At 46.8% G+C, this 17339-nt stretch overlaps 1 protein-coding gene across 1 annotated transcript in view; it reads left to right on the forward strand.

Annotated features, from left to right (window-relative positions):
* Positions 1-233: 233 nt before the first annotated feature.
* MTMR9 (myotubularin related protein 9) overlaps positions 234-17339 on the forward strand; it is a 33541-nt gene continuing 16435 nt past the window's right edge. The window contains exons 1-5 of the mRNA XM_040427176.1: positions 234-543; positions 1543-1651; positions 2893-3018; positions 6707-6880; positions 16925-17142. Of these exons, the coding sequence (XP_040283110.1) occupies positions 362-543; positions 1543-1651; positions 2893-3018; positions 6707-6880; positions 16925-17142 (809 nt within the window). The 5' untranslated portion in view covers positions 234-361. The remainder of the gene's footprint in view (positions 544-1542; positions 1652-2892; positions 3019-6706; positions 6881-16924; positions 17143-17339) is intronic.

Consider the following 17339-nt stretch of genomic DNA (forward strand, 5'->3'; position numbering starts at 1 on the left):
ATTAAATCATTATAATTGTTTCCCATTACAAAATATCCAGGACCCCCACCTCATGCCCCCCTCCCTATACCGCTCCTGCATCCATATCCTGCTTCTGGAGCAGCGCCACCTGTCTGCAGCAGTCGGTACACGTGGAACTGCAGGGATACTCAGAGAACCCCTCACGCATGCGCAGTCCAAAGTCGAGACAAAGTATCTTCAGGAATCGCCGGTGACGCGCGGGAGAAGGTTGCGCAGGCGCAGTAGCGGCAGAGACGGGGACGCGCACGCAGTGACAGTGGGCTTGGGCTGTGGCCTGGTAGTCGGTGTACTGACGACGAGTATGACCCGTTTATAAGGGAGGACGGGATCTGCCTCCGGTATGGAGTTCGCTGAGCTTATCAAGACGCCCCGGGTGGATAAGGTGCTGCTTCACAGACCTTTCCACCCGACAGTGGGCGGTACCTTGTGTCTGACGGGTCACCACCTGATCCTGAGCTCCAGGCAGGACAACAGTGAGGAGCTGTGGCTGCTGCACTCCAATATCGACTCTATAGAGAAAAGGTATGGCAGTATACAGTACCGATATATGGTGTCTGTGCGCACCCCCCCCCCCCGCGCGTCTGTGCGCACCGCCCCCCCCCGCGCGTCTGTGCGCACCGCCCCCCCCGCGCGTCTGTGCGCACCGCCCCCCCCCGCGCGTCTGTGCGCACCGCCCCCCCGCGCGTCTGTGCGCACCGCCCCCCCCGCGTCTGTGCGCACCGCCCCCGCGCGTCTGTGCGCACCGCTTCCCCCGCGCGTCTGTGCGCACCGCTTCCCTCGCGCGTCTGTGCGCACCCCCCCCCTCGCGCGTCTGTGCGCACCGCCCCCCCTCGCGCGTCTGTGCGCACCGCCCCCCCTCGCGCGTCTGTGCGCACCGCCCCCCCTCGCGCGTCTGTGCGCACCGCCCCCCCCTCGCGCGTCTGTGCGCACCGCCCCCCCTCGCGCGTCTGTGCGCACCGCCCCCCCCTCGCGCGTCTGTGCGCACCGCCCCCCCTCGCGCGTCTGTGCGCACCGCCCCCCCTCGCGCGTCTGTGCGCACCGCCCCCCCTCGCGCGTCTGTGCGCACCGCCCCCCCTCGCGCGTCTGTGCGCACCGCCCCCGCGCGTCTGTGCGCACCGCCCCCCCTCGCGCGTCTGTGCGCACCGCCCCCCCTCGCGCGTCGGTGTATAGTATAGGTAGAGTATATACGTATTATATGTGGCCCCAAAGTCTGTCCGTGCAGGGAACCCCTCGCCCCTCTGTGGGGTCCATGTACCGCCCGTAATAGTTCGCATCCCCGGCGCCTGTGAATATGGCTGTCGCCCCAGTCCAGAGCTCCCGGTTGCCTAATGTATGGTATTTGCACATGCTCTGTACAATTGGCTGGCTGGTTGCCTAGCAACAGGTACGACAGCCAGTGGGTGACTACTCTGGCCCTCCATGGTGGTATGAAGACCCGAGGTGGCCTGTAACCGGTGGTACATCTCGCACCCCCTCTTCCATGTCTGCTTCTGATAACGGGGGTCATGTTTGTGGTTTCAGGTTTGTCGGCTCCTCGGGGACCATTACCATCAAATGCAAGGACCTGCGTATAATCCAGCTGGAGATCACCGGGATGGACGAAAGCCTGAACATCGCCAGCTCCATAGAGGTAAGTTCCCGGCTGTGCCCCCGAGTGACGCTACCTAGTGATGTCAACCCTGTGTGATGGTATGTAGTGATGTCCCCGTGGTGCCCCCCTATGACGGCACGTAGTGATGTCTCCACTGCGCCCCTGTGTTACTGTACCTAGTGATGTCCCCGTTGTGCCCCCGTGTGACGGTGCCTAATGATGTCCCTGATGCGCCCCCGTGTAACGTTACTTAGTGATTTCCCTGCTGCGCCCTCGTGTGACGGCGCCTAATGATGTCTCCACTGCGCCCCTGTGTGACGGCGCATAGTGATGTCCCCGCTGCGCCCCTGTGTGGCGGTATGTAGTGATGTCCCCGTGGTGCCACCGTATGATGGCGTGTAGTGATGTCCCCGCTGCACCCCTGTGTGACGGCGCGTAATGATGTCCCCACCGCGCCACTGTGTGACGGTACGTAGTGATGCCGCGTGTGACGGTACTTTGTAATGCCGCCGTGTGACGGTACGTAGTGATGTCCCCGACTCCCCGCTGTGCCCCCGTGTGACGGTACGTAGTGACACCGCCATGTGACGGTACGTAATGATGTCCCCGCTGCGCCCCCGTGTGACGTTACATAGTGATGTCCCTGCCGCGCCCTCATGTGATGGCGCGTAATGATGTCCCCGCTGTGCCCCCGTGTGACGTTACATAGTGATGTCCCTGCCGTGCCCTCATGTGATGGCGCGTAATGATGTCCCCGCTGTGCCCCCGTGTGGCGGTACGTAATGATGTCCCCGATGCGCCCCCGTGTAACGTTACTTAGTGATTTCCCTGCCGCGCCCTCGTGTGACGGCGCCTAATGATGTCTCCACTGCGCCCCCGTGTGACGGTACGTAGTGACGCCGCCATGTGACGGTACGTAATGATGTCCCCGCTGCGCCCCCGTGTGGCGGTACCTAGTGATGTCCCCGCTGTGTCAGAAGGATTAATGCATCGTATTAATGGGTCTACAAAAAAGAATTATCACTTAGTAAAGATTATACAGAGATGAGCGGCTTGGCCAGGCGCCACTTATCACTCTGCTGGGTTTTGTGGCCTAGGAATAGATAAATGGGACACTGGATTGGGGGGTGGGGGCCGTTTTACTTTTTGAAAGTCAGGCTTTTTTATATGAAATCCACAATTCAGTCTTCCCTGAATCCTGCTTGATATTCCCCAGATGTTGAAGGGGGGGGTCCTGTGTCTGGTAGATGGTAACGGGGTCCCCGCTCTTCTCCCCGCAGGCCTTATCCACGCTGGACTCCATCACGCTGATGTACCCCTTCTTCTACAGACCCATGTTTGAGGTGACAGAGGACGGCTGGAACTCTTTTCCTCCTGAACAAGCGTTTGAGCTTCTCTCCGCAGAGGTGAGCGCTCCCCTGGACTCGTGACATCCTTCTCAAGATCTCTGCTTGCTGTTAGCAAATAGGAACCGTTTTGTTTACGTGCAACTTCTGAAAACTGAAACAGAGTAATATTCCTCACAGCTGAGGGTTTGTGACAGTTACAACCTTTAGTCCTGTAGACCTTTCCTTCCACACCAGGTGGCGCTGTGGAGCGGAAATTTTCAGGATCATGGGGATGTATTGGCCAGAACCTCACTAGTCATATGCCTTCTCTCCGTGAGATTGGAGCACCCCTTTAACCCCTTAGGGATGCATGACGTACCGGTACGGCATGTTTCCCGAGTCCTTAAAGACCCATGACGTACCGGTACGTCATGTGTTGTTCCGATCGCTGCCGCTCGGCCGGCGGTGATCGGAACAAGGTGCCTGCTCAAATCATTGAGCAGGGTCCCGTGACTTCCCCATGTCGGCAATAGCAACAAACCGCAGGTCATTTCAGACCTGCGGTTTGTTGCGCTTTCTGCAGTTTCTGATCGGGACCGCGGGGATCAGAAACTTTAGTATTCCTAAAATACATATGTTTCACCCCCCCTGCACCCCTGAGTGATTTTATCCCGGTGGGAGGTGCAGGGGGGGTGTTGCGGGCGATGCGGGAGGCGGGCGGTGCGGCAGGTGGGATCGCGATCCCTCGCCCGCCTCCCCTTGAATAATCGTTGGTGTACAGTGGGTATACCAGGGTGTCAGCACATTGCTGACACCCTGGTATAAACGGCTGACATCTGTGCTGTGATGTCAGCCGTTTAACCCTTTCCATACCGCGGTCCGTACGGACCGCTGTATGGAAAAGGTTAACAGCTCAGGGAGCTCCCTCCCTCTCCCATCGGGGGGCTGCTGTGCCCCCGTCTTTACCCTTCCCCGTCTGCGAAGTTCTGACCACTACTGACCAGACGGGGAAGGTTCCCATGGCAACAGGACGCCGTCTCAGGCACCCTGCTGTCCATGGTGCTGAACAGATCTGTGCTAAAGGCATAGATCTGTTCAGACAAAGTGTAAGTAAAATACAGTACAAAACACTATATATTGTTCTGTACTGTATTATACAGACATCAGACCCACTGGATCTTCAAGAACCAAGTGGGTCTGGGTCAAAAAAAAAGTGGAAAAAAAAGTAAAAATAAAAAAAAAACATTTATCACTGATTAAAAATGAAAAAAATAAAATTCCCTACACATGTTTGGTATCGCCGTGTCCGTAACGACCTGATCTATAAAACGGTCATGTTACTTTACCCGAACGGTGAACGCCATAAAAATAAAAAATAAAAAACTATGATGAAATTGAAATTTTGCCCACCTTACTTCCAAAAAAGGTAACAAAAAAAAGTGATCAAAAAAGTCGCATGTACACCAAAATTGTAACAATCAAACCATCATCTCATCCAGCAAAAATCATACCCTACCCAAGATAATCGCCCAAAAACTGAAAAGAACTATGGCTCTTAGACTATGGAAACACTAAAACATGTTTTTTATTGTTTCAAAAATGAAATCATTGTGTAAAACTTACATAAATAAAAAAAATTGTACACATATTAGGTAACACCGCGTCCGTGACAACCTGCTCTATAAAATTACCACATGATCTAACCTGTCAGATGAATGTTGTAAATAACAAAAAAAAAACGGTGCCAAAAAAGCTATTTCTTGTTACCTTGCCGCACAAAAAGTGTAATATAGAGCAACCAAAAATCATATGTACCCTAAACTAGTACCAACAAAACTGCCACCTTATCCCGTAGTTTTTAAAATGGGGTCACTTTTTTGGAGTTTCTACTCTAGGGGTGCATCAGGGGGGCTTCAAATGGGACATGGTGTAAAAAAAACAGTCCAGCAAAATCTGCCTTCCAAAAACCGTATGGCATTCCTTTCCTTCTGCGCCCAGCCGTGTGCCCGTACAGCGGTTTACGACCACATATGGGGTGTTTCTGTAAACTACAGAATCAGGGCCATAAATAATGAGTTTTGTTTGGCTGTTAACCCTTGCTTTGTAACTGGCAAAAAAATATTAAAATGGAAAATCTGCCAAAAAAGTGAAATTTTGAAATTGTATCTCTATTTTCCATTAAATCTTGTGCAACACCTAAAGGGTTAACAAAGTTTGTAAAATCAGTTTTGAATACCTTGAGGGGTGTAGTTTCTTAGATGGGGTCACCTTTATGGAGTTTCTCCTCTAGGGGTGCATCAGGGGGCTTCAAATGGGACATGGTGTCAAAAAAAACAGTCCAGCAAAATCAGCCTTCCAAAAACCAAACGGCGCACCTTTCACTCTACGCCCCGCTTTGTGGCCGTACAGTAGTTTAGGGCCACATATGGGGTGTTTCTGTAAACGGCAGAGTCGGGGGAATAAAGATACAGTCTTGTTTGGCTGTTAACCCTTGCTTTGTTAGTGGAAAAAATGGGTTAAAATGGAAAATTAGGCAAAAAAATGAAATTCTCAAATTTCATCCCCATTTGCCACTAACTCTTGTGCAACACCTAAAGGGTTAACGACGTTTGTAAAATCAGTTTTGAATACCTTGAGGGGTGTAATTTCTAGAATGGGGTCATTTTTGGGTGGTTTCTATTATGTAAGCCTCGCAAAGTGACTTCAGACCTGAACTGGTCCCTAAAAATTGGGTTTTTGTAAATTTCTGAAAAATATCAAGATTTGCTTCTAAACTTCTAAGCCTTATAACATCCCCAAAAAATAAAATATCATTCCCAAAATAATTCAAACATGAAGTAGACATATGGGGAATGTAAAGTCATCACAATTTTTGGGGGTATTACTATGTATTACAGAAGTAGAGAAACTGAAACTTTGAAATTTGCTAATTTTTCCAAATTTTTGGTAAATTAGGTATTTTTTTATGCAAAAAAAATAATTTTTTGGACTTCATTTTAGCAGTGTCATGAAGTACAATATGTGACGAAAAAACAATCTCAGAACGGCCTGGATAAGTCAAAGCGTTTTAAAGTTATCAGCACTTAAAGTGACACTGGTCAGATTTGCAAAAAATGGCCAAGTCCTTAAGGTGAAATAGGGCTGAGTCCTTAAGGGGTTAATATATTTTTTCATAAACGCACATCCTTGGAGTGTATATATCTATAGCGGAGTACATATCGCTCCTGAGATAAGTCGGAGGAAGGAAAGGGAGAAGCTGCTTAATAAATAAGAGTCCTGACCATAGGAGCTTGCAATCTATAAGAGGAGATGCAAGAGGAGGAGGAAGAGCCCTGACCATAGGGGCTTACAGTCTATAAGAGATGGTGGATGAGGACGAGCCCATTAGCATAGCGGCTTACAATCTATAGCACGGTGGCTCAGTGGTCAGCACTGGTGCGTTGCAGAGCTGGGTTTGAATCTGACCAAGGACAACATCTGCATGGAGTTTGTATGTTCTCCCCATGTTTCCTCCTGGTTCTCAGGTTTCCTCTCACTCCAAAGACACACTGATAGGGAGCTTAGGCTTGACTTGCATTGTGTGTCAGGACGGTGGTGGGTGAGGAAGAGTCCTGACCATAGGAGCTTGCAATCTATGAGAGGAGATACAAGAGGGGGCTAATTGATGATTTCCTAGGGTCAGATATATCTGGCAGAGGGAGGGGGCTGGTTGTTAGTGGAGGGGACGGGTCGTGTCTCATGACTATTTCTTTCTCTTGTCCATCAGACTGAAGACTGGAGACTGAGTGATGTGAACCGAGACTACTCTGTCTGTCAGTCCTACCCCGCCGTACTCATTGTACCCAAGACCATGGACGATGAGTCTCTGCGTAAGGTGGCGGCATTCCGTCAAGGGGGGCGATTCCCAGTACTGAGCTATTATCACCGGAAGAACGGTATGGTAAGTGTATTACTGAAGAGCAGAATAGTGAGTGCAGCTCTGGAGTATAATACAGGATGTAACTCAGGATCAGTACAGGATAAGTAATGTAATGTATGTACACAGTGACTGCACCAGCAGAATAGTGAGTACAGCTCTGGAGTATCATACAGGATGTAACTCAGGATCAGTACAGGATAAGTAATGTAATGTATGTACACAGTGACTGCACCAGCAGAATAGTGAGTGCAGCTCTGGAGTATAATACAGGATGTAACTCAGGATCAGTACAGGATAAGTAATGTATGTACACAGTGACTCCACCAGCAGAATAGTGAGTGCAGCTCTGGAGTATAATACAGGATGTAACTCAGGATCAGTACAGGATAAGTAATGTACAGTTGCAAGAAAAAGTATGTGAACCCTTTGGAATTATATGGATTTCTGCACAAATTGGTCATAAAATTTGATCTGATCTTCATCTAAGTCACAACAATAGACAATCACAGTCGGCTTAAACTAATAACACACAAAGAATTAAATGTTACCATGTTTCTATTGAACACACCATGTAAACATTCACAGTGCAGGTGGAAAAAGTATGTGAACCCTTGGATTTAATAACTGGTTGAACCGCCTTTGGCAGCAATAACTTCAACCAAACGTTTCCTGTAGTTGCAGATCAGACGTGCACAACGGTCAGGAGTAATTCTTGACCATTCCTCTTTACAGAACTGTTTCAGTTCAGCAATATTTTTGAGATGTCTGGTGTGAATCGCTTTCTTGAGGTCATGCCACAGCATCTCAATCGGGTTGAGGTCAGGACTCTGACTGGGCCACTCCAGAAGGCGTATTTTCTTCTGTTTAAGCCATTCTGTTGTTGATTTACTTCTATGCTTTGGGTCGTTGTCCTGTTGCAACACCCATCTTCTGTTGAGCTTCAGCTGGTGGACAGATGGCCTTAAGTTCTCCTGCAAAATGTCTTGATAAACTTGGGATTTCATTTTTCCTTCGATGATAGCAATCCGTCCAGGCCCTGACGCAGCAAAGCAGCCCCAAACCATGATGCCCCCACCACCATACTTCACATTTGGGATGAGGTTTTGATGTTGGTGTGCTGTGCCTCTCTTTCTCCACACAGTGTTGTGTGTTTCTTCCAAACAACTCAACTTTGGTTTCATCTGTCCACAGAATATTTTGCCAGTACTGCTGTGGAACATCCAGGTGCTCTTGTGCAAACTGTAAACGTGCAGCAATGTTTTTTTTGGACAGCAGTGGCTTCCTCTGTGGTATCCTCCCATGAAATCCATTCTTGTTTAGTGTTTTACCTATCGTAGATTCGCTAACAGGGATGTTAGCATATGCCAGAGACTTTTGTAAGTCTTTAGCTGACACTCTAGGATTCTTCTTCACCTCATTGAGCAGTCTGCGCTGTGCTCTTGCAGTCATCTTTACAGGACGGCCACTTCTAGGGAGTGTAGCAGCAGGGCTGAACTTTCTCCATTTATAGACAATTTGTCTTACCGTGGACTGATGAACAGTAAGGCTTTTGGAGATACTTTTATAACCCTTTCCAGCTTTATGCAAGTCAACAATTCTTAATCGTAGGTCTTCTGAGAGCTCTTTTGTGCATAGCATCATTCACATCAGGCAATGCTTCTTGTGAAAAGCAAACCCAGAACTGGTGTGTGTTTTTTATAGGGAAGGGCAGCTGTAACCAACACCTCCAATCTCATCTCATTGATTGGACTCCAGTTGGCTGACACCTCACTCCAATTAGCTCTTGGAGATGTCATTAGTCTAGGGGTTCACATACTTTTTCCACCTGCACTGTGAATGTTTACATGGTGTGTTCAATAAAAACATGGTAACATTTAATTCTTTGTGTGTTATTAGTTTAAGCAGACTGTGATTGTCTATTGTTGTGACTTAGATGAAGATCAGATCACATTTTATGACCAATTTGTGCAGAAATCCATATAATTCCAAAGGGTTCACATACTTTTTCTTGCAACTGTATGTACATTGTGACTCCACCAGCAGAATAGTGAGTGCAGCTCTGGAGTATAATACAGGATGTAGCTCAGGATCAGTACAGGATAAGTAATGTAATGTATGTACACAGTGACTCCACCAGCAGAATAGTGAGTGCAGCTCTGGAGTATAATACAGGATGTAACTCAGGATCAGTACAGGATAAGTAATGTATGTACACAGTGACTCCACCAGCAGAATAGTGAGTGCAGCTCTGGAGTATAATACAGGATGTAACTCAGGATCAGTACAGGATAAGTAATGTAATGTATGTACACAGTGACTGCACCAGCAGAATAGTGAGTGCAGCTCTGGAGTATAATACAGGATGTAACTCAGGATCAGTACAGGATAAGTAATGTAATGTATGTACACAGTGACTGCACCAGCAGAATAGTGAGTACAGCTCTGGAGTATAATACAGGATGTAACTCAGGATCAGTACAGGATAAGTAATGTAATGTATGTACACAGTGACTGCACCAGCAGAATAGTGAGTGCAGCTCTGGAGTATAATACAGGATGTAACTCAGGATCAGTACAGGATAAGTAATGTAATGTATGTACACAGTGACTTCACCAGCAGAATAGTGAGTACAGCTCTGGAGTATAATACAGGGTGTAACTCAGGATCAGTACAGGATAAGTAATGTATGTACACAGTGACTGCACCAGCAGAATAGTGAGTGCAGCTCTGGAGTATAATACAGGATGTAACTCAGGATCAGTACAGGATAAGTAATGTAATGTATATACACAGTGACTGCACCAGCAGAATAGTGAGTGTAGCTCTGGAGTATAATACAGGATGTAACTCAGGATCAGTACAGGATAAGTAATGTAATGTATGTACACAGTGACTGCACCAGCAGAATAGTGAGTGTAGCTCTGGAGTATAATACAGGATGTAACTCAGGATCAGTACAGGATAAGTAATGTAATGTATGTACACAGTGACTGCACCAGCAGAATAGTGAGTACAGCTCTGGAGTATAATACAGGATGTAACTCAGGATCAGAAATGTAACTCAGGATGTAACTCAGGTTAAGAAATGATAAGCTCAGAGTCCTGTCTACAAATGCTCGCAGTTTAGGTAAAAAAATCAATGAACTTGGGTCAATAATGGCATCTGAGAATGTAGATTTAGTGGCTGTTACGGAGACATGGTTTAATGAAAGAAATGACTGGGACATAACCATACCAGGGTACTCTTTATACAGAAGAGACAGAGAAGGCAAGAAAGGAGGAGGAGTGGCCCTGTATGTGAAAGATAGCATTAAATCTAACCTAATACAAGTTGGTGAGGCCAACATAGAGTCAGTTTGGGTTACGTTGCAGTTTGCTAACCATGCAGTAACGCGTGTAGGTGTGATATATAGACCACCTGGTCAAGTTAAAGAACTAGATGATCTACTAGTTGAAGAAATAGCTAAAATGACAATGAAAGGAGAAGTTATCATTATGGGAGATTTCAATCTTCCAGATATAAACTGGAAAACCAAAATAGCAAGTTCTACCAGGAGTACAGATATTCTAAATTCCCTACTGGGGTTATCTCTACAACAAGTGGCTGAGGAGCCAACCCGGAGGGAGGCCATTTTGGATTTGGTATTCACAAACGGGGATTCGGTATATGATGTCATTGTAGGCGAAACCTTGGGATCTAGTGATCACCAGTCAGTGTGGTTTAATATAAGAACTGTGAAAGAGTCCCACCACACAAAAACAAAAGTTTTAGATTTTAGAAAAACAGACTTTTCAAAAATGAAATTAGTCATAAATGAGTCCTTATCAGACTGGAACAGATTACATGGAGTCCAGGAGAAATGGGACTACTTAAAAGGTGCATTATTGAAGGCAACAGAAAATTGCATTAGACTCGTCAGTAAAAGCAAAAAAAGGAGGAGACCAATGTGGTACTCAGCAGAAGTGGCCCAAATCATTAAAAATAAAAAGCTAGCATTTTGTAATTATAAAAAAACCCAGAGCAATGAAGATAAGGAAATCTACAAGATTAGGCAGAGAGAGGCCAAGCAAGTTATAAGAACTTCTAAAGCGCAGGCAGAAGAAAAACTAGCTCAGTCTATGAAAAAAGGGGATAAGACATTCTTCAGATATATAAATGAAAAAAGGAAATTAAAACAAGGAATAACTAAATTAAAAACAAAGGACGGAAGGTATGTAGAAGAGAATAAAGGGCTAGCCGACTGCCTTAATGAATACTTCTGTTCAGTTTTTACAAAAGAAAAAGGAGAAGGACCTCCACTAGAAAGAATGACTATTAAATCGTTTGATGCATGTATCTTTACAGAGGAAGATGTTCTAAGTTTGCTGTCTAAGGTGAAGACAGATAAGTCACAGGGGCCTGATGAGATACACCCAAAATTATTAAAAGAGCTTAGTGGTGAGCTGGCAAAACCGTTAACAGATTTATTTAACCAATCATTAGTAACAGGAGTCGTCCCGGAAGATTGGAAATTGGCAAATGTCGTGCCCATTCACAAGAAAGGTAGTAGGGAGGAATCGAGCAACTATAGACCAGTGAGTCTGACATCAATAGTAGGCAAATTAATGGAAACCCTATTAAAGGATAGGATTGTGGAACATCTAAAATCCCATGGATTGCAAGATGAAAAACAACATGGGTTTACTTCAGGGAGATCATGTCAAACAAATCTTATAGATTTTTTTGACTGGGTGAATAAAATAATAGACGGTGGAGGTGCAGTAGACATCGCATATCTAGATTTTAGTAAGGCTTTTGACACTGTCCCACATAGAAGACTTATCAATAAACTGCAGTCATTGAGCATGGACTCCCATATTGTTGAGTGGATTAGGCAGTGGCTGAGTGACAGACAGCAGAGGGTTGTAGTCAATGGAGAACATTCAAAACAAGGTCATGTTACCAGTGGGGTTCCACAGGGATCTGTACTGGGACCGATTTTGTTTAATATCTTCATAAGTGATATTGCAAAAGGCCTCGCTGGTAAGGTTTGTCTTTTTGCTGATGACACAAAGATATGTAACAGGGTTGATGTTCCTGGAGGGAAACGCCAAATGGAAAAGGATTTAGGAAAACTAGAAGAATGGTCAGAACTCTGGAAACTGAAATTTAATGTGGATAAGTGCAAGATAATGCACCTGGGGCGTAAAAACCCAAGGGCAGAATATAGAATATTTGACACAGTCCTGACCTCAGTATCTGAGGAAAGGGATTTAGGAGTAATTATTTCAGAAGACTTAAAGGTGGGAAGACAATGTAATAGAGCAGCACGAAATGCCACCAGAATGCTTGGATGTATAGGGAGAGGTATAAGCAGTAGAAAGAGTGAAGTGCTTATGCCGCTGTACAGAACACTGGTGAGACCTCACTTGGAGTATTGTGCTCAGTACTGGAGACCATATCTCCAGAAGGATATAGATACTCTAGAGAGAGTTCAGAGAAGAGTTACTAAACTAGTACATGGATTGCAGGATAAAACTTACCAGGAAAGGTTAAAGGACCTTAATATGTATAGCTTGGAAGAAAGAAGAGACAGAGGGGATATGATAGAAACTTTTAAATACATAAAGGGAATCAACTCGGTAAAGGAAGAGAGCATATTTAAAAGAAGAAAAACTACCACAAGAGGACACAGTTTTAAATTAGAGGGGCAAAGGTTTAAAAGTAATATAAGGAAGTATTACTTTACTGAGAGAGTAGTGGATGCATGGAATAGCCTTCCTGCAGAAGTGGTAGCTGCAAATACAGTGAAGGGGTTTAAGCATGCATGGGATAGGCATAAGGCCATCCTTCATATAAGATAGGGCCGGGGGCTATCCATAGTATTCAGTATATTGGGCAGACTAGATGGGCCAAATGGTTCTTATCTGCCGACACATTCTATGTTTCTATGTTTCTATGTTAAGTACAGGATAAGTAATGTAATGTATGTACACAGTGACTGCACCAGCAGAATAGTGAGTGCAGCTCTGGAGTATAATACAGGATGTAACTCAGGATCAGTACAGGATAAGTAATGTAATGTATGTAGACAGTGACTGCACCAGCAGAATAGTGGGTACAGCTCTGGAGTATAATACAGGATGTAACTCAGGATCAGTACAGGATAAGTAATGTAATGTATGTACACAGTGACTGCACCAGCAGAATAGTGAGTGTAGCTCTGGAGTATAATACAGGATGTAACTCAGGATCAGTACAGGATAAGTAATGTAATGTATGTACACAGTGACTGCACCAGCAGAATAGTGAGTGTAGCTCTGGAGTATAATACAGGATGTAGCTCAGGATAGGTAATGTAATGTATGACTTGTTTTTATCTGCTCTTATGTCTATATGATTTTGTGGTTCAGTCCCACAATGGTAATTTTGGGTGTCCCCTTTATGTAAAATGGGGACCATCAGGACGTTTTCCTGGTTATTGTGGGATTTCTGGACTATTAGGTGCCAGACTACTGGAGCTATTGTCTAGGCATCTTTTATGACCGCACTGACCACCTCCTGTATTATTGGAGGGTCATGGAGGAGAGCGGTAAACTGAGAGTTACATAGTGGGAGAAGCCCCAGCAGCACAGAGTATTTCAGCAGAGGAGTGTGCTGATCTTGTGGGAGGTCACTGACTGACTGTTACGTAAGTGGAGGCACGGTCCCAGCAGCACAGAGTATTTCAGGAGAGGAGTGTGCTGATCTTGTCACAGGATGATATTTGGATACTGGAAGGAGCAGGGTGCCTAGCAGCACAGAGTATTTAAGGGGAGCAGGGTGAACAAACAAGAAAGAAAAAGTGGACAGAGCAGGGCCCCTAGCAGCACAGAGTATTTCAGGGGAGCAGTGTGCTGATTATTATAGGGGGCAGTGTGATATTAGGGGGGCACCTCTGCTGGGGCCCCTTCCCCCGGGGAGTAGGTTCGGGGTTCTCGATGCCATACCTTCCGCCCCTCTTGATGTAGTGTTTCCTGTGACGGTGGGAGCACTGCGGCTTTTATATTGTAGTGAGGTGCGGTATTTCTGATCTCTGCATTAGTCGTCCCCGGTGTAGGTAAATATGTGACCCCCTCCCCACCAGCGCAGCCGCTGCCGCCTCCCCCGCAGCATTCGTCAGCCCCGGCTCATTGTATAAGAATTGATTGCGGACTGAGCCCTCCCCGCGCAGCAAATCAGATCATCAATCACTGCTCCTGCCCGCACCGCTCTGTCAGCTCTGCTGCACGGCGGCCATTTTCTGCTTTCTCCTTCACTACCTGCGAGATAATGGCCGGAGCCGCTGATGGCCGTTCATTGTGGAGGCGTCAGATCCTTTTTGACATCGCACGGAATATGTGAGAGAGGAAAACCGAGATCCGACCTTATTTATTTGACATTTGCAGAATTGTTTGTTCTTCAGGGAAATTTAGGGGCGATGACTGGTGTGCCCCCCTCCCCTTCTAGATATCCCTGAGGTCCTCACACAGCTTTCCCAGACTCCTGAGTGTCCAATTTGCCTAGTAGTATGTGAGCATGGGGGGTTTAGCACTCTACAATATGGCCCTTATGGCTGAATGCTAGCTGCCACCCAACTTTCCTGGGAACAGATATACTCAAAAATCAGGGAACTAGGGCTTGAATAGACTTTTGGGGCCATTCATTTCTCAAACTGCTGTAAAGCAGAACTGGCTGAGTCGCCCCTAGCAACCAATCAGATTCCACCTTTCATTTTCCAAAGGAGCTGTCAAACATGAAAGAAGGAATCTGATTGGTTGCTAGGGGCAACTCAGCCAGTTCTACTTTACACCAGTTTAATAAAACGGCAGTGAATACAAATGGGGTCATTTATCAAACTGGTGTAAAGTAGAACTGGCTGAGTTGCCCCTAGCAACCAATCAGATTCCTTCTTTCATGTTTGACAGCTCCTTTGGAAAATGAAAGGTGGAATCTGTTTCGTTGCTAGGGGCGACTAAGCCAGTTCTACTTTACAGCAGTTTGATAAATGACCCCATTTGTATTTACTGCAGTTTTATTAAAGGGCATCTGTCAGCAGTTTTGTATCTGACACCGGCTGACCTGTTACATGTGCGCTTGGCAGCTAAAGACATCTGTGTTGGTCCCATGTTCATATGTGCTCGCATTGCTGAGAAAAATGATGTTTTAATATATGCAAATGAGCCTCTAGGAGCAACGGGGGCGTTACCATTACTCCCAGAGGCTCTGCTCTCTCTGCACTTTGACAGGGCCAGGTGTGATGATGTTTGCACTGCGTGGCAGTTGCAGAGAGAGCTGAGCCTCTAGGTGTAATGGTAACGCCCCCGTTGCTCCTAGAGGCTCATTTGCATATATGAAAACATCATTTTTCTCAGCAATGCGGGCACATAGGAACATGGGACCGACACAGATGCCTTCAGCTGCCAAGCGCACATGTAACAGGGCAGACAGTGTCATAGGTACAAAACTGCTGACAGATGCCCTTTAATTTGTTCTCTTTTTATTAAATATAAAGCAATAAAACAGACCATGACATTGGTAATAAAGGACAATCCAAGGGGCCCCAGCTAGGAGTCGTTCCTCCCTACTAACACTCACGTAACCTATTGTCTGAAGAAGAACGATCTTCCATCGCCTGTAGAAAAAGTGCTACGGTAAACTACACCACTAGAGGCGGCTTTATGCGCCCAGTTGTCCGGCAGATTATTGGGGACGAATATTTTTGTACGAAGGCTCATTCCCGATAATCTGCTGGTGTCACGGTGCAGCCGAGCGCCCGATGAATGAGCGAAACACTCGTTCATCGGGTGACGCAGTCGTTCATGCAGACACCTAAATCATCGCTTCCGGGCAGCAGATCGTTCTGTCCAAACAGCAATCTGCTGCCGAGAAACCATGAAGGATGAAGATGGCATTAGCAATCACGTTGGAGGAGATGGCTTCTTGTAAATGCTCCCATTTCCTCCACTGGGAAGCAGGCAATTATGAGGAAGGAGCGCTTCCTTCCCGATAATCGCCTGCCCCGTCGTGCCGTGTAAGTCAGGCCGGCTCAGTTTACAAAATGAAACTACCGTATATATATATCAGGCATTATAGTAATGGTGTATTAAAGGCGGGTTTACATGCCCCGATGGAGCAGGCAGTTATCAGGAGGTAAGCGTTCCTTCCTGATAATTGCCTGATTGCAGCTTTTACATGAAAGTATCGCCTCCACTGTATGGGGATGAGCAGTAGCTTCTACCATCGCTCGTTCCCGTACACATTCATTGTTCCTGGGCGGCAGATTGGTGTTTAGACGGCACGATCCGCTGCCCAGAGAAGATGATGTAGGCATCTGCATGAACGATTGTTCCACCAGATGAATGGGCGTTTCACTCGTCCATCGGTCAGTCAGCGCCATTCACACATCCGCAAATGGGTCCGGGAACGGGTGCGGACCCATTCATTCTCAATGGGGCAGAGATGGATACGGAGCACTATGTGCTCTCCGCATCCGCATTTCAGCAGTGCGGCCCTGAACTTCCGGGTCGCGGCTCCGCAAAAAAATAGAACATGTCCTATTCTTGTCTGCAATTGCGGACAAGGATAGGCAGTTCTATGGGGGGTGTCGGCCAGGTGTATTGCGGATCCGCAATACACTACGGACATGTGAATGGACCCTTACCCAGGCAGATTATAGGGAACGAGCGTTTGTCCTCGATTAATCCGCCCAACAAAAAAAAAAACAACTTCTGAAATGCTTATAACTGAACTTCACTAGAAACATCTGACAAAAAGATCCAAAAAACACTGAAGCGGCAAACCCAAATTTGTGTCAAGTCTCGAAACTTTCAGCCACGAGGGGAAAGTGAGAAGTATAAGTGCTCCCAATATGCTGGACCAGAGCTTTACGGGATCTCAGGCCGGTGGCGTCTTAACCATAAATGCAGGTTTAGATGAGAATAAGACATGATTGCTGAAAAGCGTCCTTGTGTAGTCTTCCAGATTGTCAGCTCAGCAGGTTAGGATCCAGGAATGAAATGTGTAGAGGGTAAGTTCCACTGGTTTATGTTCTCCCTCCTCGCAGGTGATGATGCGCAGCAGCCAGCCGCTCACGGGCACGAATGGCAGACGTTGTAAGGAGGACGAGAAGCTTATTAACGCCACTTTGAGACCCGGAAAACGAGGCTACATCATAGATACCCGCTCGCTGAACGTGGCCCAGCAGGCCAGGGCCAAGGGCGGCGGCTTTGAGCAGGAGGCGTATTACCCCCAGTGGAGGAGGATTCACAAGTCCATTGAACGGTAACGGGATGCAGAACCTTTACCTTCCTTGAAACGATTTAGGGTTTTGTCCCTTACTGATAATCTGTCCTTTGGATCAGCTGTTTGAGAAGGCAGCGGCGCTCACAGTAGTGCCGCCGTCTTCTCACTGTTTCTCGCAGGCCAGTGACATCACGACTACTATCACTGGCCTGGGCGTGGCTCAGCCCTATGGAAGT

Source organism: Bufo bufo, chromosome 4 (genome assembly GCF_905171765.1).
Source record: "Bufo bufo chromosome 4, aBufBuf1.1, whole genome shotgun sequence".
Lineage (NCBI taxonomy): Eukaryota > Metazoa > Chordata > Amphibia > Anura > Bufonidae > Bufo > Bufo bufo.